The sequence below is a fragment of the Orcinus orca genome, chromosome 3 (genome assembly GCF_937001465.1).
Source record: "Orcinus orca chromosome 3, mOrcOrc1.1, whole genome shotgun sequence".
Classification (NCBI taxonomy): Eukaryota; Metazoa; Chordata; class Mammalia; order Artiodactyla; family Delphinidae; genus Orcinus; species Orcinus orca.
The window spans coordinates 13,691,545-13,716,398 of record NC_064561.1 but is presented as its reverse complement, the minus strand read 5'-3'; the positions used below and the strand labels follow the sequence as shown (position 1 = coordinate 13,716,398).

At 55.3% G+C, this 24,854-nt stretch overlaps 1 protein-coding gene across 10 annotated transcripts in view; it reads right to left on the bottom strand.

The window, feature by feature from the left end:
- Positions 1-841: 841 nt before the first annotated feature.
- Positions 842-24,854, bottom strand: part of BRD4 (bromodomain containing 4) — an 81,687-nt gene continuing 57,674 nt past the window's right edge. For 7 of the 10 annotated variants that reach the window (XM_049707973.1, XM_049707978.1, XM_049707979.1 and 4 more), the window contains 12 exons: positions 20,016-20,231; positions 19,057-19,256; positions 18,416-18,711; positions 17,193-17,303; positions 7,932-7,984; positions 7,434-7,797; positions 6,216-6,809; positions 3,736-4,110; positions 3,472-3,602; positions 3,122-3,327; positions 2,799-3,039; positions 842-2,459 (listed from right to left, as the gene is read on the bottom strand). In XM_049707973.1, the coding sequence (XP_049563930.1) occupies positions 2,391-2,459; positions 2,799-3,039; positions 3,122-3,327; positions 3,472-3,602; positions 3,736-4,110; positions 6,216-6,809; positions 7,434-7,797; positions 7,932-7,984; positions 17,193-17,303; positions 18,416-18,711; positions 19,057-19,256; positions 20,016-20,231 (2,856 nt within the window). In that variant the 3' untranslated portion in view covers positions 842-2,390. Of the gene's footprint in view, positions 2,460-2,798; positions 3,040-3,121; positions 3,328-3,471; positions 3,603-3,735; positions 4,111-6,215; positions 6,810-7,433; positions 7,798-7,931; positions 7,985-17,192; positions 17,304-18,415; positions 18,751-19,056; positions 19,257-20,015; positions 20,232-24,854 lie in introns of all 10 variants that reach the window. The other 3 variants (XM_049707976.1, XM_049707980.1, XM_049707977.1) reach the window with 3 other exon arrangements.

Here is a 24,854-nt window from a genome sequence, read left to right as displayed (position 1 = left end):
CCCAAGGAACCAAAATATAAGTCACACTTGAACCAGCACAGTGGCTTATGAGGAAGTGCTGTGGGAGGGAAAGGGGGCAGGATTGCGTAGCAGGAGTGGGGCAGGTCTCCGGCTGAATGCCTGAACTACATACACCATTAGCTGAGGTTTGGCAGATTCCAAACACAAGATACAGGGTCTTTCTGGTTGAAAAACAGAAAGTGGGATGTGGGTTAATAGTGCTGGAAATGTTTCAATCACTTTGTGTCTTTGCATACGTATAAATCACATACTTTCATCCTACATCCTGGGGGCCGCTCTTGGGTACTGCCTTTGCCCTGTGGCTGGCGCGTGTGTGTACAGATGGGTACACGGGCAGACTGCAGGGTGTCCACCTGGCAGGCTTTCTCAGGGAGGAATGGGTGCGTGTGTGTGCTTGGGGGGATGGGTGGCGAGGATCCTATTTTGGGTGATGTACACTTATCTAAGAATAACTGGTTAACCCTGAGCTTAAACGAAAGGAGTAGTTCAGTAGAGGCAGGCAAGGTAGGAGAAGTGGCTCAAGTCCTCTGGCCGAGTGGGGGACCAAGATGGAGGAAGGGCAAAGGGGAAGAACACTGTCTGGAGTTTGACCAGGTTCTGCTGGAAGAAGCCAACCTAGGCCAGGGTCCACAGGAAGAATGGGTACTTGGGCTCCCTGACACAGCTTCAGCTTATAGGGGTCAGCTCCTGCCCAGGGACAGTAGGGACAGGACACGTGGTCCCCTGTCGGTAGATCTTGTACAGAGGTGGTGTGGGGGGCCCCTGGGCCTAGCCTAGGCCAACAGGTGGTTCACAAAGAAATGTCAGGGAGACGCCAGCATTAAAAAAGAGAGATGTGTTTATTCCATGATCAGTACAGACCAAATGCATATTCACCGTATGAAAGTCAAACCAGTCAGTGACTCCAGAGTTTGGCCAACACTGAGGCACCAGCGTCATGGTGTAGAGTGGGTTCTCATGGCACACGTAACCTCACCAAGGGCTCCAATTATAAAATTAAAAAAAAGCGGGGGAAGGGGCAGCCGGTCGGTAGGGCCAAGCGCCAGGCGGGGAGCTTCTGCCTCAGTCTGTGGCCTGTGGCCCCTTGTGCCCACCACGTCCCCTGGCCCTTCCTCTCCTGGTAAAAAAAAAAAAAAAAAAACAAAAAAAACCCACAACAACAACTCAGAAACAGATTTGACGTTAAAAAACAAAGAAGCAGCCAACGAATGGCGGGGAGAAAAAAAAAGGAAAAGAAAACGTGGCTTTCTGGTTTTATAATTAAAAATAGACTAGTAAAGTTTGAAACTGAGTAAAATATAGGCAGTTTTTTTGTGTGTTTTGTATGTTTTGTTTTGTTTTTTTTTGTGGGGTTTTTTTTTTTTTTTTTGAGTTTTTTTACACCAGTTTGGTGGAGTCACCAACAAACTTCAAACAAAGATATGCCAACTATGTTTCACTACACAGTACAGCCACGGTCACACACTACCCACAGCGCGGTGGCAGCCGCCGCTCAATGAGGAGACAATCACACCATTTCAGAGATAAGCAGTGCCATTGTGTCTGGAGGAGAAGAGAGAATTAAAAATAAAATAGAATCCAACAAAAAATATATATATAGAAAAAAAAAAAGAACAGAAACACAGGTGGGAAGGAACTGACTTTGGTTGGTGGCCTCACTCGCCGGGCGAGGCCGGCCCACACACACGCGTGTGACAGTCACCTCGCTCCAGATTGCCATGGACACACACACACCTCCACGGCACTATTCCCTTTTGCACAAGCGAACACTTACAGAGAGCGGCTCTCGATTAAAGGCTTGTGGGGGGAGAGGAAGGGAGGGGTGGGGTCTGTTCAAGGCAAAGTCAGTGCCAGCAAGGGGGTGGGCCAGCGCCCTCGCCACCTCCAGCTCTTGCAGGCCTGCCCTGGTCTCCTGGGTGAGGGCAGGGGCAGCTGGGGTGTGGAGGACTCCCGGCGGGCAGGACGTCACAAACGTCACGTTCTTGGGGACAGTAAACCAGTCACGGTGGCGGCAGCAACGATGTCCTGTGTATACTGTGTAGACATTTGGCAGAGAGAAGGGCCTCTGCCCCACACGTGGGGACTTGGGGCTTGGGTCTGGCCGGCACTTGCTCGTGGCGAGGCGTGCTCTGAGCCGACGTCCTGTGGGGCGGGGTGGGGGTGGGGGTGGCGGGACGTCCGGCTGGCTGTAAGGCAGATAGGCTCTGCAGTCCTCAGCTGCCCATCAGGCCTGCCCCAGGCATAGCATGCAGGAGAGCCAGGCCCGGAGTTACCCCCTTGCCACTGCTACTGCCTCCACTGCTGCCCCTAACACTATGGAGAGTCAACGTTTTGCCAGGAAATCAAAGTCAGAAGTCACCTAGGTGCTCTCAGAAAAGATTTTCTTCAAATATTGACAATAGATCACTCTGGAAATTCATGTCAATGGTAGCTGCCATCTGGAGGAGAGAGGAGAGCAGGAGGGAGTGAAACTCAGTGTCCTGCCCTTGCTGTGGTTCCCAAACCCTCACCCCTGACCTCCAGCATGGGCTATTCCCTCAGGGCCCACACCCCAGAACCTCCCCTGCACTGGGCCAGAGCACCTCTGAGGCCCAGAGGCCAGCATGGCGCACATAAGAAGGAGCTCTGCCCTGAGTACCCACCCAGTGGCTCTCTGCTTGCACCCCACTTCTTGGGGAGAGAGCCTCCCTGCCCACTCCAGGTTCAGGGTCCCCTTTCTCAACTCCTCCAGGGGTAGATCTCTGCCCAGCAGTGCCCACCAGAGTCCCCCAGCTCACCGCTTCCCGGCGCCTTCGCTCTTGCTCCTGCTTTCGGGCCAACTCCCTCTGCTGGTCCAGCATGGACTGGGGCTGGGAGCTCCGGGCCTGGGGAGTGGCGGCAGCGGCTACAGCAGCTGCCTGTTGCTGCTGCTGCTGCTGCTGCTCCTGTCGCTGCTGCTGCTGCTGCTGCTCCTGGCGCCGGCGTGCCTCCTCGTGGGCTCGCCGGGCCTGCTCTAGCGCATCTTCATCCTCTCGGCTCCTGAGCAGAGCAGGGCTCCGTGTCACGTGGGGATGAGTGCAAGCCCTGGGAGCCCCACAACCTGCCCAGAGCCCGCGCCCACCTCATGCGCTCCTGCCGGAGCCGCTCCTTCTCCTTCTCTGCGTGCTCAGCCTGCGCCTTCAGGGCCTTCTCGCGTTCCTCCTTCTCCCGGGCCGCCCGGCGGAACTGCTCGAAGCTGTCACTTGATGACTTGGCTGTGGAGGACGGGGTGGTGGGATGCTTCTGCACCAGGCTAGCCCAGGAGCCCATATTCTTGATTTTTAGGTCCTGCGAGGCAGAGAGACCAGGGGGCCAGTGAGGGACCCTGCTGCAACTGGACTCCTCCAGAGAGGCCCAAAGTCTGAGGACACAGCTACCAAGGCATCTCCTTGGGGTGGGGGTCAGGGGTACTCACGGGTCCACTGTTCCTACCTTTTTGGGTGCAACTGGCGTCTTCGGCTCCTGTTTCTGTTTGTCCTTGTCAGCGGCCCCCGGTGGGGGTGCATTCTGCTCAGGGGGCCGAATCACAGGCCTCCCGACATCCACGGGCTTCATCTCAGGCCCTGGAACACAAATAGCCCATGGGCCTGGGCCCAACCCACCTCAGTGGGGCACGGTTGACCGGCCCACAGGAAGCTCACATCCAGTGCAGGCCTGGGGGCCTCAACCTCAGCTGGGATTGGAGAGGGCACTCACGCTGGGGCAGGTGGACGGGGGCCTTGATGCTCTCTGGGTGCTTGGGGGGTTCTGGCCGCAGCGAGGGGCTGAAGGGCTCACTGCGGATGATGGGTGAGTGGATCTTCTCCTCCTTCACCACCACCAGGGGCTGGGGCTGGACCACGGAGGCTGCACGTAGCTCCTGGGACGGCACAGGCATGGCAGCTGGTGAGGTGGATGGGCGCCCCTGGCCCCAGCCTACGCCCATCCCTGGGGGCTGTGGCCCAGCCCTGCCCTTTACCTGCTTCTTAGGCTGGACGTTTTGCTGGGGTGGTGACTGGTGGGTCAGACTCTGGAACTGTGGCATCTGGGGGGAATGTATCATAAGCGGGGAGGGGGCTTCACGGAGGTGACCTAGGAGAAGGGACAAGGAGCTTATCAGCATGTCTGGTATGGAGGCCGCCGGCCCTGGGCCCAGCCAGGCCCTCCCAACCCAAGGGAAGCCCCACAACGGCTCAGTCCCTTGCATGTCAGGCCCTGTGCTCAGAGTGCAGCAGGGCTTTGTGGAGCCATGAGCGCAATCCTGGTGTTTGATACCACTGTGTGTCAGAAAAAAACTTTCCATTAGGAAACTTTAGGAAGCGCAGATACATCTGATCCCAGGTGGGATCTGAGCTTGATTATCTTTTAAAAGCTCTCCAGGTGGTCCTATGGTATGGCCTGGGTCAAATACAAGGGATGTCAATAACCCCACAGAGCAGGCAGCCTGGGCTCCCGGCTGTCCCCATGTGGCTAGGCCGGTCTGCCTGGACAGCTGCTTCGGGCCTAAGGCTAGATCCCCAGGAACCTCCCCAATACAACTCAACCTGCAAGGCCCACACAATGGGGAGAAGCCTGGACCTGGCCTACACCACAACAGAACTGGCAGAACAGGTGTTGGGCTCATGGTTCTTGGAGAAAGTGGGCCAGCCCACCCACCTTCATCCAACCAAAGGCTGGGGGGACCCAGGCAGCCTTGGCCTGGGCCTGCCAGCAATCTGCAAACACACAACTGCAACAGCCTTCTGTCTGGGTGGTTCCCTTGGGAGCACCTGCTGAGGCCGACCTGGGCAATGGCAGGCTCTCAGGCCTATGACTTGCAGAAATCTCCTGCCTGCTAGAAGCTTCATCCAGCAGCACCTAGAGGGGAGCCCAGTAGCTCAGGGGCGGTGCCTCCAAGTTGGCCTGGTGCCCAGGGATGCTTGCCAAACCTCCCTGGACTCCAACAACTTGGTCTTTGGCCCAAAGCCCCCAGCTATGCTCCAACACATGTCACTCCCTGTGACTCATTCCAGGCCACAGAGACTCGGGGAGAGATGGGCCCAGAGACTCTAAGCAAAGGTAGCCAGAGGGGACCTGCCCTGCCCCACCACAAGTGCTGACTCCTCCGAAGGCATCTCATCACCTGCCCACTACTGGTTTCCACAAGGAAACCCTGTCTTGCTTGAGGGTGGAAAACAGGCACATTTGCAGAGCTGCTGGGACCACCACTGGTCTTTCCCAGGGAGGACAGCCAGCTGTTCTCAGCTCAGGGTACACAGTGATCCACTTGGCACCTGGCAGCTTTTGCTGGGTTTAGGAGCAGTCACAGCCTAAAGTCAACAGCTTTATTCAATTTGTAGGCGGCACTCACGGGATACCACCCCCCACCCCCCACCCCCAAGCCAGGCTGCATGATCTACATGCCAAGTCCAGGAACGTCAATGTGTCACCACACCATGAGGCATCTACTAGAACACTGCCCCACCGTGGTCAGCCAAAACATTTTGGTCAGAGACACCTAGAAAACAAGTGCCCAGGAAAAGCAAGAGGACATGGCCTGCCCAATGCTGTTGACTGGAAAATGGCAGCCTAGATCAGGCTGGAGACTGGGAGCAGGAGACAGCAATGATTCCTGGGTGAGTCGTGAGCTACCTGTGAGCTTCAGCCTAATTCTCCCTCCCAGCTCCACCAGGGGGGCCTCCTAACACCAAAAGCCGAGCACCTGTTTCCATAGGTTCCCAAACAGACCACACTGCCCCGACCTGCTCATGGCTCTGCCTGGACCTCACACCCCACTGTTTGTTAAGCTAACTCCTGCTCATCCTCTGGTCACCTCCTCCAAGAAGCCTGCCCCAATCCCCAGAGGCGGAGCAGGTGCCTCCCCTGGGCTTCTGGCCTCCTCACCTAGCAGGTATCACAATGCACTGTTAATGCACTTGACTGTGAGTTCCAAGAAAATGGCCCACTGGGGCCTTAATCTGTCATCTCGGCTTGCACGCAAGATGGACACCTGATTAAAACACTGCATCAAGTATCATCGCCCCCTTTCAGCTGCCTCTCTCCAACCAACCCAGAGCCTTCGAGGCTCAGCTTTGAGCCCATCTCAGCCTGCAGCACAAACTGACCCTTCTGGCTTCTTGAGGACCAAACTCTAGACCTAGCGCCAGCCTCCCCAGAACCCAGGGGCAGGACGGTAGTGCTGGTGGGGGGACACTTACCAGTTGAGTAGGGGTCTGACTTGTGGTGCCGGGGTGAAGGGTGATGCTGGATGACTTGTTGAGGCTTGGCGGGCTGCGGCGGGGGTGGCTGCTGGCCCGTGGGTGGGTGGGGGGGCTGCTGGCCTGGGGGCGGTGGGGGCTGCTGGATATGGGTGGGGAACTGCATGGGCTGCATATGCACGGGCCGTGGCGGGGGCTGGTGCTGCTGCTGGGGTGGCGGCTGTGGCTGGGGCGGTGGCGGAGGTGGCTGCTGCTGCTGTTGTAGCTGCTGCTGCACTGAGGGGTGGGGAGGTGGGGGCAGAGGGGGCGGGGGCTGGGACTGCACCTTCACGGAAGGGAGTAGTGGTGTGGGGGGCTGCACCTTCTGCAGCTGCTGCAAATAGAGCTGCATCTGCATGGAGGTGAGGGGTGGGGCAGGCGGATCTTCATCCTCCTGCAGCAGCACTTGGGGGGGCTGAGCCATGGGGGGCTGCGGGAGTAGGGGAGGCTGGGCCAGGGCGGGTGATACGGCCGGGGGACGGGCAGTCTTGGGGGGGAGGGCGGCAGCTCGGTTACTGGGCCGTGATGGCTGTTGAGGCAGTGCGTTGTGCAAAGCTGGAAGGACACAGTAGCAGGGTGGTGAGGCTCACACACGCCGTGGCCCCCGGGGTCTCCTCCATCCTGACCTCCTACTTGTCTCCCTCCAACTGGCAACCTCTCCACCATCCTTGGTTTCCCAAAAGCTCCAGAATAAGGACAGCATCCAGGGAGGTCTACAGGATCCGGCCCCTCACCATCTTGCCCCGTGCTCCACGCCCCCAACTCTCCTCCCTTCCCTTCCCTCCAACTGCTGCACTTGCCCTTCAGGTCTCAGAGCAAGTCTTTCCTGATTCCCACAGGTGTGTCCGCTCTCGGATGAGGCTGTGCGCCCTCTCAAACCCCTATCCCTGACTGGGAGCTACAGAGGATCACATATTTTTCCATCTCACACCACGCCTGGCCCAGCAGAAGATCTGAATCAGTGTCTTCTGTACCCAAAGCACTCTCTCTCTGTGCAAGGCCTGTTCTGGGGCCTCTCGTGTAATTTCCATAATGGCCCCGGGAAGCTGCTAACCTCCCTTTAGAGACAACTGAGGTTAAGAGGGGTTCTGCAGGTCGCCCAGAGTGCCCTGTCACTGTGGTAAGACCAGGGTGGGAAGAGAACCTCCCCACACTGTTGCGGGTGTGGTTGCAGCTCACCTGGAGGAGAGACCACCGAGTGCTGGTTGAGATGAGGCGGAGTGCTGTGCTCGGGAGGCTGGGGCAGGTGAGGGGGCAGCTCGGGCTGCGGCAGGTGCAGGATGGGCTGGGTGAAGTGGCCAATGGGGTCGAAGACACTGCCTGGGAGTTGGGGTTCCAGGACGGGCACCTGGGTGGCGATGAAGGGTGGAGGCGAGGACTTCATCGCAGGGGCTGCCTGCTGTGGCATGGAGGGCGGAGGGGGCGGGGGCGGGGGCTGCTGCTGTGGAGGTGGAGGCGGTGGGGGCTGCTGGGGAGGCGGTGGGGGCTGCTGGGGCACAGGGGCCGGGGCCTGCTGCATCTGCTGATGGTGGTGGTGATGGTGCTGCAGACAGACAGACAGACAGGCTGACGTCAGGCAGGCCAAACCCGTCTGGGTCAGACACAGGGTCCCTCCAGGGCCCCAAAAGACAGGTGGCCACTGCTCACCTGCTAAAGGACACCCCCGAAACCACATACCTTCTTCTGCTCCCTCCCGGGGTGCCCCTTCTTTTTTGACTTCGGAGCCATCTCTGTGGAGGAAAAGAGAAGGTGGTGAGCCTACGGGGGAGAAGACTGGGAGCTGGCCTTGAACGCAGAGCAAGGAGAAAACAGAGGATGAGTTCAGGAGAAGGACCGGTGACAGTGAGAGGGAGGGTGGCTGGGTTCTGTCTGGGATGGAAGTTGGTCACAGGGGAGGGAAAGACATGTGGGGTGCCACCTACCCAGTTGCCTGCTGCTTTTTCCTAGCAGGGACCATGCCTGAAAAGCTGCCTGCCAATCTCCGGACCACCAGCTCCGTTAAAAGATGACACCCAAATGCACTGGGAACTGAGCTACGAGAAACCTCCTTGCCCAACTTCTCCTCCAATTTGCTGGTCAGAAGCCTCTACAGTGACCTGAGCATCTGCACCCCAACCTGCTTTGCCTTGCAACAACCATGGTGTTTGAAATGATCTTGTCCATTTTACAGATTAGCAAAGTGAGGCTCAGAGAAGTTAAGGGACTTGCTCTGGTCACACAGCTAAAAAGTAACAACTCGGTGGCCTCCAACTGCATTGCCCTCTGAGGCTCGCTCCTTCCCACCCTCCCAGACGAAACAGAGATGCGTGAGTTGGGCTGAGAAAGACCACTGGTGCCAGCATGGGCCAAGGCCTGGCCACAGAGCCATGGGACAGGTGAAGAGAGTGCTGACAAGCATGAGCGCTTTGTGGAGGAAGAGAGAAGCCAGCCAGCCAGCCAGCCTCCCTGGACGACGCAGGAGCCAATGGGGGAGGTACTCAATGCCATTGCCAGCAGAGGAGGACGACACTGGCCAGACTCCCCTTCCTCTCAGGAGACCAGCCTCAGAGAAGTTCCTGTGTTGGGATACAGTCAATGTGCTGCAGGGAGAAAGCAGTATGTGTCCCGGTTTCTCAGGAGCCAATGGCTTGTTGCCACCACTGTGTGGATAAATCTGGGGTGTGCCTGCCTCTGTGAGGAGTGTGCAAGAGCCAGCATGACTCCCTCTGCCCCCACTCTAGAAGCTTATGCTAAGGAACTTTTGCCAGCTGGATGCCCCTTGCCAAACACTGCTGGGTGTAAACCTCAGAGGAGAGAAAGCCCAGCCAGTGCTCAAGGGCTAGGAAATGAAGTCACCAACCACCAGGTGGGAGGTAGGACCCATGGTGCCTTTCAGATTCCTGTCACTGAGAGGCACCTCATGGCTTTGCCTGGCATTCCCTGAGCTCCTTGCCAGGGTGTTGGCTCTTGCTGCTGGTGTTGGAGGACACATGCTTTTGCCCAAAGCGGGGCTAGCTCCACTGCTAGCTCCAAAGCTGCTTCATGGAGGGCCGTGCTAAACTTCTGTGAGGTGCACAGCCTTGGTGCGACGTGTCACCAAAAGGGATGAGAAGGGACTTTGTGCCCTGCAAAAGCTCACCATTCCATGCAAGTGATAAGACAGTGCCACAAAACTCAGCAGCTACAGACATGTCTCATACAAATGGCAGCGACTAGGGACACCTGGGACACAGGAACTGTAGGCCCAGCCCCAAACCCAGACTTGAGAGATGCCAGGATACAGGGCGCAGAACTCTTTGGGTCACATACAAAAGCTGGTGAGGACACTCTTGAGGGTCACACATATAAAAGGGAGCCATCTGGGTGATTTGCAGGATCAGGCCACAGGGTGTCTGGCAGCCGCAGGATGGAAAAGGAGAGGCTGGAGGCCCAGGACCAAGCGGACCCTACACACACAGGGATAAAGCATGGTACACAGAGGCTGCTGACCCAAGGGAGTGGGAGAGAGAGGCCAGAGCATTCCTCCAGGCTGGGCTCCTCTCCCAGCATGGATTCCAGTAACAGAAACTGCAGCTGGGGAGGCTGGGGGCGGCTGCTTGCATGCTGGCATGCCTTTGGAGGGAGGGGACCAATGGGTCAAGTCTGACCAGGAGAGGCCACTGTGTCATGGGGAGAAGGCTGGGCAGGGTAGGGGTGGCCTGTCATCTCATGGCCTTGGGAGGAAACACTTTTTTTCATCACAAAAGAGGGACAGTGGCTCTGAACCCACACCATCTCCCTGCAGCCATGAGCAGAGAGGCCCATCTGGGAACTAGAGGGGAAAAAGTGCAATGGGGCCCTTAAGGATCCAGGGAGTGGCTTTCAGCTGCCTTAGAAAGGTCCCTGGGAGTACCATCCCAGGGCTCCACATAAGTGCTGGGAGGGGCAGGCCTAGAGTGGGAGAGAAGGTGGGAGGTGCACAGCAGACCACCAGGACAAGAGGACTAAAGGGGCCAGCAGTGGGGACCAAGGGGTGCTGGAGCCTCTTTGGGACAGCCACATCTGGCTCACGTGTCCTGGGCCTCATGCTGGAGTTACTGGTAGGAAGACAAGACAGGAAGTGCACAACTTCACAACACACCAGCCCCAAGACACCCCCACACAAAACTCTCTAGAAAGGGTTACATGAAGATGGCCTCAAGTACTGTGTGATCTTTATTCCATAAAAATCTTGAACTCAACACAAGTTTCATCTTTACATAGGATGGTAATTGTACAAAGAATTAAAACGTTTTTGTAAAATCTGATTAAAACACTGATTTCTCCCCACTCCCCCACAACTCAAGGGAAGGAGACAGGATAGAAGGTAAGGGCAGAGGTGCGTAGCCCCTCAACTGAACCGGCTGGGAGCCTCAGCACCAGCAGATGCCCAGGCCTCCCACCCCTCCTACAGCGACTCCTCAGGCCCGGCTGGCACCTCCCACTGTCCGCATGCTGGAGGCTGCCGACAAGGCGTGAGTGGGCTTCTGCTCTCTCTGCTCTGTTCCTGGGGCACTGGGCATAGGTGACAGCTTGAATCTAAAGATCAGGTTCTCTGCCAGACGGAAGCCCCACGGGCAAGAAGGACGGGATCCCTGGACAGCGAGGCTGCAAGGACCACGCAGGACAGCTGGCCCGTGGCTACAGCCCATGTGCACACGAGTGGGAAGGAGGGGTGGGGAGGCAAACAGGCCGACACTGTGGGAATCTAGCCTGACTTTTGTTCTAAGACAGAAGAATCTTCCCAGAATGACAATACCAGCAGCTTCCCAACTGTCCTGTGGGAATCTCCGGGCATGAAGCTCCCTGACCCCAGCCAGGCTGAGTTGTACTGGGAACACATCAGGAACAGGCCAAAGGGCAGCTCAAAATAGTCTGTTTGGCGAATGAGTTCGACTGGAAGCTGACCGGCTACAGGATCAGGGAGCAGCCTAGGAACTCCCAAGTATCACTGCAGGGCCCTGGAGGCTCTGGGGAGGCTGAACCGGGAACCCAAGGCCAAGGCCAGTCTGGGGCAGTTAGAGCTGCTTGGGCCCAAGGCCCCAAGGAGCTGGGGAGGAGTGCCAGGGTTTCCACACAGGCGGTGGCCAACTGCACCTCCTCAAGCCTGCTTCCAGCTCCAGCAGAAGGCAGACTCCAAGATGCCAGGAGATGGTTAGGCCTTGAAGAAGTACACACAAACTATATATAAAACAAAAAAAGCTCTCTGAAATGCAGATGCTATTCCTTAGGGAACTTTTCACGTCAGGCAGTTTTCTGTTGAGATGCTGGATTCATGACCAAAAAAGGGCCGACATTTATTTTTAGAGCGAAAAAAAAGCCTATTTAGTGCCTCTCAGAGGGCTTGGATTATGTGGCCACCCTGACCTGCCCCATCCCCAGCAGCTGTCATCACTCTAGGGGACTGAAGACTAGGAGACTACTTGCATGTGCATGGAACAGGGCCCGAAGGCTCTGATGCCCTCACGATTGACTGGTCCAGTGCTCTGGGTTTCAAGAACCCTTTCTTGCCACTAGCCCAGATCCCAACCCCCAACAAAGGAAGGATGATGGGCTAGAGGAGCCAGGTCAACTGGCTACACGGCCACTCCTCCCCAGACGCCCCTCACTAATGGCCTGCCTGGCAGCTCCTGGAGCCTGCTTCTAAGTACCTGGGAAGGGAGGGATTGGGAGGCAGCTTAGGAAGTACTTTCCCTATGTGACTTTAGGAGAAGAGGCCAAAGAAGTTGGGAAAATGCCCAACAGAAACAGTGGGAACAATGAAAACAGAAAGGAGGACTCCAGGGGGCTGTGAATCAGCTGTGGCTGGTGACAGCCTCTGGCTAATAGAGCCTTATAGGTCACCAGAGAGAAGGCATGCTGAGGGACAGCCCCAGTGAGCCTTTGGGCCCAGCTGGCCTCGCCTCTAAAGCCCCATTCCTCACTTGGGGAAGCTCTAGATGTTACAGTGTTCTTCCTTAGGGTGAATGAGATCCTCCCTGGGCTAACGTCATTGCAAGGTCCAGGAGGGAACCAGTTAGGATCCAGAGTCCCCAAAAAAGAGGGAGGGATGAGGAGAGAAAACATATTTGTGTTGGGGTCTTGCACACGGAGCAGCACCACATGTATGCGTGTGCAGGGGGGACTGTCATCACCCTCTGGGAGATGCCACCCACCCAGAGGACCCCAGACGACCAGGGAGGCGGGGCAGGACAGCCAGGCAGTCTTTACACAGGAGGCCCGGGCGGGCAGCCAGGCAGGCAGCCTTCCCGGAGGCGGGACTAGGCGTGAGCTGCTGGACATGACTAATCCACCCCAGGGGACAGGCCCAGGGCTCTGAGGAATTCCATAACTTGATGGAGTCCTGTCCCTTTCACGGAAGAAAATGGACTTAAGCTATAGCTTGCTGGGAAGGAATCTGGAACTGAAGACCGTTTTATTAAGAGTCCGTGTCCAATGATTAGGCAGGACCTACATAGAGGGAGAGAGAAACCAGTGTGAGAGAAATGGTGTGGAATGTACCGTTCAAGTCATAAGAACAGAAGAACCGCAGACCAAGCCAGCCTCCTGTGCCCTGCTTGCTGTCAGGGCACGAGAGAATAGCCGCAGACTAGGAGTTCCACCCCCTGCCTGGCCAGCTGCAGGTGGGGACAGACCCACCTTTCCCTTAGAAGGGCCTCGGATCTGGCACGCATGGATGTCTCCAGAACCGCCTGAGTCTGTTTATGCTGTTTATGCTTCTAGACAGAACTGCTTCCAGTAACAAGTTCCATATGTGCCGAGTGCATGCTGGTGTTTCCTTTACTGGTCTTTGCATCTGAGAGGCTACCCTGCCTGTCCTCCTTGCCGTCACTTCTGAAGACCAGCCTGGTATGCCATGCGCATTAGGCGCCCACTGATTCTGATCTTATCCCCCAGGGTCTGCTTTTCTGCACCTGTCTATTTCAAGGAGGTGATGCTGACCCTTCCTCAGGGCTTGGGTGGAGGTAGGAAAAGACCCTAAGAAAGATATGGAGTGCAGGACCTCTAGCTAACAGCCTCACCTCTGCATTCCTATAAACCGCAAGAAACAAACCAAAAAAAATTATAAAAAGAGGAGCCAGTTACATACACTGTTAAGGAAGAAAAAAACAAAAAATAAAAACAGGTTGAGAAAGAAAGTTGTCCCTTCTTTGTCCCAGGCATCGAATGCAGCTCCCCTTGATGGGGGAGGGGGTGTGGGGCTCGTTCCCACCCATATAGCAGAGCAGATGCTTCTGTTAGAGTCACAGATGCAACCAACACTGCACTCCCATGGTCCCCAAGTGCGCATGTGGGAAAAACCCGCCCACCGGCCGGTCTCTCATTCAAGGCACATTCCACAAGGCTCACCTTCGCCCATGAAGCCCTAAAATCCGTCCCTGCATGTGTGTGGGAGTGTGAGGGTCACCTGGCAGTGCAGGCAGACTGGCTATAGCCCCGTCCTCCAGATCTCTTCCTACCCCCACCCCCACCAGGGGACTTACCCCCTCCCCAAGAGCGTGCGTCACACCCTTGGAGTGGGCAGCAGCAGGCCCCAAGATGGGACTGGAACCGAGTCCTTCCAGGACCCCAGGGGGTCGGAAGCTGAGGCTGGTTGTCTGGGAAGAATGCCCCATGGCCTCTGTCTGCACTTTCCAGCTCAAATCTTTCCAAAACATCAAGCATTCCTTTTCCCCTTGGAGCTATTAAGAAACACCCACATGCTCCGATCCTGGGAAAAGGAAACCAGGAGACTAAAATAGCTGAAGCGTGCTCCCTCCGCAACTAAAAGACCAAAATTAAGTCCAAGAGAATTCCCTGAACTCCTGTCCCAGCCCAGGCCAGAGGTGCTCTTGAGAGTGACAGGAACTGTGTGGCCACCCCTGCCCATAAAGATCTGTGGGTGGCATTTGGGAAGAGCCAGACATCAGCAATGTGATGGGGTGAAAGCTTAAGATGGCTCAGGGGCAGTGGGAGGGTGGCACTTGTACCACCACCTTCTGTCCCTCAAGCTGATTCAGAGTTTAACCAGAATCAAAGCTCAGTGGAAGACCACGACTCAAGTAACAGCTGGGTTCAAAAGATGTCGTGGGACTGGCCAGCAGTGCTGCATGCTCCTGAACAGGAGGAGGAACACACAGTGGCCTGGGACAGAGCTGGAAAAGAAACACCCCCTCCGCCCCAGTCTGTGGACGCACTGCCTCCCTAAAGCGGCCTTGCCCCAAGGACCAGCCCCCATGTCCTGAGCAGCTAGCAGCATCCTTGTCTATGGACAGTGGCCAGAGAGGAGTCCACGTACCACTGCCCTAGCCCCAACTTAGTGCCTCTGGTTCAATTTCTTTTGGTGATTCATGTCTCAGGGCTGTGTCGGCAGAACTGACAAATATAGGCCCTTAGGAATTTCAGCACTAATCCAAATGGAAACACAAGAACAAGAAGGGCAAAACAATTAAGCCCCCAAACACCAAGAGAAATACCTTCAATGCCCCCCACCAGGCCCCATCCCCCGCAAGGCAGAACCACCTGTAACTGGTCAGAGAAATCTACCCAGCTCCATGGACCCAGCACGAGCAGCTGCTGGAGGAGCTGCCCGGAGAGCAAGTGCAGGTTCCTGTGCAGGATGGGGGTGGCAGATGGCCACATTCAGTGGTGCCAGGGCACAGGCTCCCACTTTGGAACCTGTAGCATCTGAGCTGCAGGGCACAAACCTATAGGGTGGGTCCCTCCCAAGAGTAAAAGCTCTCAGCTGGCCTCCGACAGAGCTCTCCAGCGCACACAGAAGGCAAAGGAAAAGTCAGGACCACGAAGACAAAAGAGAGGCTCGTAAAACCCAAGGTGGGGAGGGTGCCTGGGAAGAGGAAGGAGCTGGAGGCAGCCGAGGGAGCCGCCAGGGCTGGACTGCCGGAGCCTGGGAGCCTGCAGGCTGGCGGCTCTGAGACTGTAAATCTCGCCCTCCTTCCTGCCAGGACAGCTGTTCCCAGGACTCTCAGATTACTTGTTGCACAATCCTTCCAGCTTCTTTAAAAGGGGGAAAAATGTGGAGGAAAAAAAAAAAAATCTCGGCAGCAGCAGGGAGCTGCTAGAAATACCGTCATGGTCACTCCACAGCAGGCGGCAGCAGGCGGGCTGTAGGACGCTCAGAAGCTCAGGAGTCAGGGACAAAGGCCACAGTCACAGATTCGCAACGGGGACATCAGGTGTGATGGTCATGGCCCCCTAAGGTGCCACAGTGGGTGGGGCCAAACCATGCTGTTTTAGCTATCAGGTCCGCTGCCAATTTCAACCTCTGGGGTATTCTTTGGTTGTTCAGATCCTTAGGAGAAAAGGCTATGAAACCCCTAGTAGAAACAGCCTGCTAGAAAATGCAGGAGGTACAAAACCCCAGAGGGAAAGACAAACCTGAGGCTTGGCTGGCACTGAAAGTGAGAAGTCAGCAGCCACCAGGAATGCTAACTGAGCCCAAGAATATGGCCATTCACCCTGTTAAGGGCACTGGGCCCTGGCCTGGGGCCAGCTCTGCCTGAGCAAGCACCAGATGCGGCGCCCCCTGCTGGTAGACAGGTTTAAAAAAGCAATGGAAGGGGGAGCTGGTTAGGAAGAAAGAAAAAATGGTTAAGGATGGAGAAAGAGGCAGCCAGCAAACTACTCACAGCAATCTTTGCATACAATAGGAGCTCAATAAATACAGAATATACTTAATGACTTTCATGTCACTTTGGCCCACTGAAAATGAGGTAGTCCTGAGCCCTCCCCCAACACTTGGGAAACCTGGTGTCCTTACTATAAAAGGGAAGAGGAGCAGTGACAAGACCCAGAGGCCCCCTTGTCCCCAGCTTCCCTGGACAGAGGCAGGCTGAGCCCACAGGAGGACCTGTGGACCCACACACCTCAGGGCAGCTTCACTCTTTCCAACTGCTGCAAATGATCCTCAAACTTCCTTGGCACCACCAGGTCACATTATTTATGTGACCAAAGTGGAGCTTATCATTTATTTCCAGTTAAAATAAAATATCAGGGATAAAATAGGTACATGAAAGAATATGCCAGGAGTCTTCGTTGCCCAAACACACGTTTCCCACTGTGGATGTGCACATTGCAGCCTGCCTGGAGGGGCACACCCAGGGTCCCAGGGCAGGCTCGCGGGTGGTCCACAGACTGTCTGCTCAGCTGATAGAGTTAGACCTGCCCAGGGACAACTCTGCTCACCCAGAGAAGGCCAGCTCCACCTCACAGAACAGGCTAGTCACCAGGCTTCTTCCCTAGCCTCTCCTCTGGGCCAGTCTGAGCATCTGCTCCCCTGAGAATAACCAGGAGGGCTTATATCTGGAGGAAAGGTCCCCTTCCCCACCACTGGCACAGCTCTCAGCATCTCCACCTGCCCCCACCTCCCGTGTCAAAGCTGCTGCTCAGGCGCACCAGTGGATACAAATGCACGCCCATGGAGCATGGAGAGAAGGAACTGTTAGAGGTACAGGACACGCATGTCCAAGTGCGTGCAGTTAGGAGTAGCCAATGCAGCAGTGAGCACACTATGGGGGGGATGGCAGTGCCCTAAGCCCCAGGAACAGCAGGGCCAAAAGCAGGCTGCTCCACACCTGCCAAATCACATCACCTGAAAGGGCTGTGTTGCATGCAACTGTGACACACGGAAGACTGTGAGGCTGGGCAGGCTCACGCTGAGATCAATTCCATCATCTGCTCCCACCCCTTCTTTCTCAGGTCTCTGCAGTGTCAATACCCCTGGCTACCTGTCTTCCCTGCCCCAGCCCAGGTCGAGGGTAGTGTGGGGGCAGGTGCAGGGTTACCCCCGCCCCCAGTTAGAGATTAACATGGTGACCAAGTAGATGGACAGATGGGAGGGCCCAGCAAGTTCTTGTGACTGCCATCTCTGGTCTCTGGTAGCCTGGACACAGGATGGAGCACAGGCAGGATTCCGACAAGACTCTAAGTTAGACACCTAACCTGTTTCAGAGTCTTCGCTGTCAGAGGAGCTGGACTCGCTGGTGCTCTCCGACTCTGAGGATGAGAAGCCCTTCATCTTGGAGGAGCCAGCAATCACATCAACTTTCTCAGCTGCAATAAAGCAACAGGGACAGAGTCAGGCAGGGCCCTGAGTCCCATGAGCCCGAAGGCTGCTCCTAACGGCCGGCTGCAATCCTTCCGAACCCCGGCCAGACCCACATTTCCCAATGGTTAAGCAGCTAGCCTACCATGCATGCCAGCCAAACACTTGGCTTACACTGGACTTTCAAGGTCCCTCCAATCTCTCAAAGTACCCTTTTACAGGGTTCATCAAGGATTAAGAGACCAGGGCAGGAGGGAATTCTCTAACACAAGGGACTGCTGTGATTATGCTCCCTCAGCTACTTTTCTGACAGTGGGTAAAGAGGACCTAAAGGGGACATGACAGTCAAAGACAAAACAAGACAAGGAAAGAGCCCCAAGGGATCTCCCAGCACCTCAGTGTGCAGACTGAGGCAAGTGTCACTGTGTGGCACCCTGGGCGGAGGATGGGGTGTGTGTGTGTGCCAAGGACCCCAGGAGTCAGTCCGGGCTGGAATGAAGGCTGTGTGCAAAGCCCTGATGTGGATCCTAAGTCCTACTGGTTCTAACGCAAAAGCTGTGAGCCAAGACAAGGCACTGATAACACAAAAGAGCTGCTTGGAAGACCTGGGGGTGGGGGAGGGGGGGTGTCACACCAAGCTAGAGAAGACAGCAGGCAGGCACAGTGCCAACTTAATGCCTTTCCTCCTAGCCACACCCCCCATGCCCAGAGACCCCAAAGACGCAGGGGGGGTGGCTTCTGGGGAAGACTCAGAGGCAGGAAGCTAAGGACGAAAGCTGCTGCTGCTCAGAGCAAGGCTTAGGACACCTAGGTGCAGGTGGACCGCAGATGGCCAGCAGCCAGAGAGATCAACAAAGGCACCAATAAGCCTAGGGCTGAGTCTGATGTCACAAACCTTCAGAGGTTTCTATGTCAAGAATGCAGATTTTATAATCGGAAGGAAAGCAAGCCTGCAGAGAATGAGGGCCGAGACTGGAAGGCAAAGTTACCTGAAGGTGCCAACAGGGGCCTCACTACTAGAGGTGCAAGGGTAGCAGCCTGGCCCATCTGCCCAGCCCTCTCCCTCACCCAGGACTGGGAACACCACCCCCCGCCACCGCCCCAGGGTGCCCAAGGGCACCTTGAGGTTTCCTTTTCTTCCGCAAACAGGAGGTGACATAGCGCTCCAGTTCACGCAGGGTGGATGGCTTCAGGGTCTCGAAGTCAATCTCGATCTCGTCGGGGTTGGAGTTCTTGAGTGAGGGCTCCCGCGACTGAATGATGTGCACCACGCGGCCCAGCTTCTCACCAGGAAGCTTGTTGATGTCCAGGCTAAGCTGCCGCTTCTCTTCATACGACATGGGCTTGCACTTGTCTTCTTCCTCCGACTCATATGTGGGAGGGGGCTTGCTCTTCATGGGTGCTGGCTCCTTCTTGCTACGATGGGGTGATGCAGACACCATTAAGAATGGGTCCCTGGGGGAAGGTGGGCACATATCTCTCCATTTAGGGCTTGGGGAGGCTTCCACACCCCCACCCAGTGGTCTTCACAGGAAACAGGGGGCACTGGCAGCACCTTCCTGGGAGCACATGGCTGCAGTTGAGACCACAAATGGTGAACTGGGGGGCTGCTCTGGTTTGTCTTGCCGCCTGCACCATGCTACCTGCTATCCTCTCTCCCTCAAAGGCCCATCCCAGAAAAAAGAGCAGAGAGGCAGCCTCCCTCCCCACTGTCCCCATCTGGACTAGGGGCACTGGTGGGGGTAGGGGTGACCCACAGACCTCGTGTTGTTGTTACTGGTATTATTTTTCTTGGTCTTTTTGGGAGGAAGTTCCTTGGCTTTGCTTTTCTTATTCTCCTCCACTTCCTCTTTCTTTTTGTGCTTTTCTTTTTTCTTCTCCTTTTTGTCTTTCTCCTTTTTCTTTGGTTTGTTCTGCTGGGGCTGTGAAAGGGCTGCAAGCTGCTCGTGCACGGCTTTGAGCTGTGGAGCAGACAAGCAAGACACACAATCCCGTCACCCTGGTCTCTGGCCCTCAGCTCCACGACCTGCCGTCTCACTAGATATCCAAAGTGCCCATGCCCACCCAGACCCTGAACTCCCAGGGTGGCCCAGTGTCCTCCTTGTCAGAGGAGCCACTCAAGCCCCATGACCATGCTGGTTCCAAGAAGAGGATCCCTAAAGAGGCTGGGCAAGAGTGCATAGACAGGGACTTCCCTGGTGGTCCAGTGGTTAAGACTCTGCGCTCCCAATGCAGGGGGCACAGGTTCATTCCCAGGTCAGGGAACTAGAGCCTGCACGTGGCAACTAAAAGAACCCACATGCCGCAACAAAGAACCCGCACTTAGCAACTAGACCCAGCGTAGCCAAATAAATAAATACTAAAAAAAAAAAAAAAAAAAAAAAAAAGAGCGCATAGACACATGTGGGCACTAAAGGCCTAATGGTCAGCTTGTAGAGAGAGGAGCATCCTGGAAGCCCCAGAAGAGACGCACCATATGCTGACTCGGCCTCCTTCTTCCAGATACCAGAAGGATACAAAAGCCTCACCTCTGCCCAGGGAACGGCCACGTCACCCCATCTCCATACCCACAGTGTACATTTAAGTATGAACAATATGCACCTGACCTGGCACAAGGGGACCAGTGGGAATTCTGCTCATGCTGGAACTCATGCTGGGGCGGGGGGAGGTAGGGGGTGGCGGGGGTTGTGGTTTGAAAATGGGGCTGCCTGTGTCCTCACCTGCTCCTGGAGCTCAGCCAGTCGTTGGGCTCGCTCCTCCTCGGAGTCATCAGTGGAGCTGTCACTGTCTGAGGAGCTATCGCTGCTGCTGTCACTGGATGAGGGCGGGGCCACAACCTTGGTGGGCGGTGGCACCGCTGGGGAGGACACAGCCACCACAGGCTCCTCGGGCTCATCTGGCATCTTGGCAAAGCGCATCTCGAACACATCCTGGAGGTTAGGGGTAGGGGGAAGCTGTGCCCATGAGGGCTGCTGGGTGCCCTGGGGGTGCCTGGACTGTGGCCCAGCGTCACACTATCCCTGGCTGCTGGGGGTGACTCAACAGGAAACAAAGAGGGCTGAGTCAATGGTGACCCCCTTCCTTATCACTAAGGCGAGGGGCTGGCAAGGGCCCCCTGATAACCCTTTCAACACTCCTCTTTCAAATCTCACTTTGGGGAAAAAGGTGCTCCCGACATGGCCTGGCACCGACTCCCTGGGAGACACAGCTGAGGTAAGGACAGGTGACTCACATCACAGGAGATAGCCAGCCCAATGAGGACATCAGTCTGGGGATCCTTGACAGATGGCAGGCCCGGACAGGACCCACAGAAAGAGTGCTCTGAGGCTCCCATCAGGTTGATGCTCATTCAGTCAGCACATCTCAAGGGAACCTTCCGGACGGTGGGCCGGGCACCAGGACACAACAGTGAACAGAACAGGGGTCTTACGGTTCACATTCCCATAGGGAGCGGGTGGGGTCTGCAGTTTTAGAGTTCCAGAGGGAACAAAGGTCCCAAGGTGGGAGTGTGCCCAGCACAGAGCCCACAGCCAGTGAGGAGATCAAGTCCTCGCTGTAGTGGGCACAACACTGAGCAGGGCCATGCCACTGCCTAAGGCATCTCCAGGGTACACCAGAAATGTGAGAAAGTTATAGACGAGATATGGGATGCTGAGAATAGGCTATGGGAGACAGCCAGCCTTGTGAGGTGCAAGCAACGTGAGCAGAGACCCTTGGGCTTACTGAGCATAGGATCCCACCCCAGGAGCTCCTGAGACCTGGTTTTCCAGTAGGATTTTGAGACCTGCTTTAAGCCTGGAATAAGTCAGTTAACACAGCAACTCACATAACAGAAGGGGGGCCTTCCTCAAGTGTGAATCCATGTTGGAGAGAGCAGCATGGCCCAGAAGGGCTGTGGGGTAGAGCTCCAAGGCTGGTATTTCAAACTTGAGTGTATCTGACAGAGCCCACCCTACAAGACTCTCCTGATGTCTCTGGAATGCAGCTTCAGGTTTCCCCGCCCCCAGGAAACTGGAAATGAGTGACCTGGGCAGCAGGGCAGGCATTCCACACAACTGTGGTACTGTCCCCTCCCCTCCAGACTACTCAGGTTCGGCCTCCTCCAAGGCAGGTTCTCCCCTCAGCAAGGTGCTGCCTGAACTCTGCTATCTGAGTGGTTTTCAGTTTAAGTACTAGAAAGGCAAAAACTTTCTAATTTAATCAGAAATAAATCATGGAGCAGATCTGAGAGCAACAGAGAAGACAAACAGGAGGGATGACCAGATACCATTATCACTCAAGCTGCCAGGGAGAGGGGGCCTTCAGACCAGGTGAGCAAGACCCTCTCTGCTCACAGTGCCCTGGATGTGGGCAGGCTCAGGTCCATGACTGACCCACATGAGCATCTGAAAGAGCCAGGCCTGCTCTTAGAGAAATGTGTCTAAGAAGGTGGTAGGGCATCAGGACCCCAAGAAGGGAGAAGGGTGGCAAGCAGGGCCAAGCACTTGGTGCTGCTGGGAGGTGACACTTTACCAAGTGGAAGCTATCTCGTGCCACTGGTCTGTGAACCTAGCCCCCAACACCAGCTGCCAGACAGCTCTACCCTTACCACAAGGACATCCCTGTTCCTGACCCACAGGCTGTGACTGTTGTAGAAATGGGGGTGGCACCTGCCCTAAGCCCTCCTTCCCCTCCCCAGCTGCTTCTGGTCCCTGCCCTCCCAAAGCCCCAAGACCAAACAGCAAGGAGCATGAGACAAAAGCCAGGTGGGTTGCCTGCCTCCTGGCTGTGCCCAGCTGAATGACCCATCATCCTCCCACCTGCATCAGCCCAAGTGGGGGACATACTGGGAAACACACTCGGGCCTGTGTGCCAATGAGCTAAGGGCTGCTGCAGAAAACCTCCCCAAGTGGCTGAGACTTGCACCTGTTCTGTGGCAAACAAGAATGATGTACTCCCTGTCCTGAAGGGGTGAACACAAACAGTTGTACAGTGCCGTAAGTGCTAAGGTAGAAACAGCAAGGGGTGGCAAAGAGCCTTTGGGGAACTTGAGACCTAAGAATGAGAGGAGGACAATAGCTGTAGACACCCAGGAGGATGGTACAAAAGAAAGATCAAAGGGGCGTGGGGGCAGATAAGAGGATGGTAAAACCCGATGAGATGCACCCAGGGCAAGTATGTCATGAGGGAGGACGGTGACAGAAAGGAGCAGTGAACACCAACAACCAGCACCCACCAGGGGAGCAGGGGCTCAGGGCTCCTGCACCAGAGCTGGCAGTATATTCAGATGAACCCATCTACTCCGCCTGGTGTGACATTACCTCCACCCCACTCCAAGAATCTGAGCCATGTCGCAATTCTCAATATCAGAAAGAACACTGGTTTCAGAGAGTAAGTATCTCCTCTCGCTGGAATGTTGACCAGGGCCATCTACTCTGGGCTACATCAGATTCATGGAGGGAGCTCCCGCCTTCCCCTTTAGTGAAACAGAGATGCTCAGGTGCTGGGAGGTTGCAGTGTCCGAAGACTCCCAGGCAAATCAGCCTGCAGCTGAGCACAGGTGGAGACCCAAGGAGAAGGTGTTGCCCAGTCGGCCCCTCTTTGGCCATGCCTGGATACTGCTGTGAGGCTTAGCCATACCTGGGCAAAACCAGGGCACAGAGGTGGGGAGTACAATGTAGGCCGTGGAGGCACACGAGGTGCCAGGTGGTGGGGATGCGGCCGTGAGTGAACACTCAGATACACAAACACACTCTCACACACGCTTCACAAGCTTCCTACCTCTGGGATCTAATGCAGGACCCCAACACACTTTCCTCAGTTTAATTTTTTTCCTTGCCGTAAAAACAATTGCGTACCACCATGAATTTGCACTTTCTCTCAAAATAAAACTCTGGTAATCCACATAGGTGCAAAACTTCCTAAATTACTCCTCACTTCACAATAGAACAGAGGGTAGAGGACAGTACCACCAGCAGCTCTGGGCCCAGCAGCTAGGCTAGCAGCCCTCAGCTCAAGCCACACTCAGGCTCCCAAGGAAACCCTGAGCCCAGGGGCTCCTGACTATCTTTGTGACCACAGCTGCCAGGTGGCGGGATGTGGGTTTTCTAAAGGCCCAGAATTTACAGGCTGAAAGAGGAATATAAAGTGGATCATTTCCCGTAAAACTTTCTGGGTAAATCCCAGTCTTTGGGCACAGCCTAATTAAGAGACAGTAGATCCCAACACCTCTTACTGAGGCAAACAAGGGCTGGGATTTTGTTACTCCTCCTCCCCAGTGGGTAATCTTGCCACCTAAACCATGCTGATCCTAGAAAGCTTCGAAAGAAAGAAGAAAACACAGCTCAAGATGCTACAAAATACAGGAACTGCCTTCTAGAGGAAAAGTCCACACAGGGGGCCTGCCACGTCAACTGGGCTGAATCAGGCACCCCCACCTGCCTCCTGGCATGTTACTTTCAACAGCGTGGAGACCCAACCTGCAAGGGACAAAGCAAGCTGGGGGCAGAGGCAGCCTCGTGCTGAGTGGCCCACTGCGCACTGCCCCCTCCCCCCACCTGAAGTGGACCCTCCTCGAGAGCAAGGACCTTGTCCCATCCAGCCTGGTGTCTGGAGTCAATGTTTAGAAAAGAGGCTGCTTTGTGGCAAATATCTCAGTGCCCTTGCTATGAGCAAATCCCGTGTCTGGGCATGCTCATGCCACTCCCAGAAGGAAAAAAAAGCAAAAGAAATAAAAAAAAGCCTTAAAACAGGCACAAAAATTAGGAAGACGAAGAGCTAAAATATATCAGAGAATATCTTCTTTCTTCTTTTTAAATAAAGTCGCTCAAAATAGTGATCTTTGGTGCTGACAGAGAACTTGTTTTGGTTTAGCTGTTTGCATGAGGGCAAATAAAGGGCATGGGTATTAATCTGGGCAAATGCTATCCAAGTCCTCAGGGAGAAGGGGAGAGAGAATGGGGATAGGGGGTGGGTGTGCCTCCCTCCCTCTCTCCTCTCTCCTCTCCCCCTCCCTCCCCCCCTCTCTCTGGGCACCACTGCCACCTAGTGGCTACATATGAGAATTGCAGAAAAGTTATAAACCCTGATCTGCTTCAAGGATGGGAAATGCAAAAGTAAATACTGAAAAAGGAAGCTTTGTGAAGAAAGCAGACAACATAGCACTGAATTAAAGAGAGTCCCCCTTCCAAAAACATAAAACAGAACTAAACAAAAAACCTCAGATAAAATAAAACTAATAAACAGCCAGTAGAAATACAAACCTTCAAGTCTGAGTGTGTGTTTAACGATAGCCAGATCCATGCTAGTAAGTTTTTTTTTTTTTTTTAAACACGTAGAGTTTCAGAGCACTAAAGGCTAACCCAGACAGGCTGCAGTGAAAGAACAAAGAGGACCATGCCTTGGCTCCAACATGATGACATAGGAGACACTATGCTGGTGAATGCATGACAACGTGTGGAGTTAACAGAGCTGGAAGGCAGGTGGGCAAGCAGGGCTCAGGTGACCTCTGATAGACACCAACCCACAGGTCACTAAAGGCCTTTTGCAAGCCTTGCTTCTGGAAGCATTTCACAGATGGC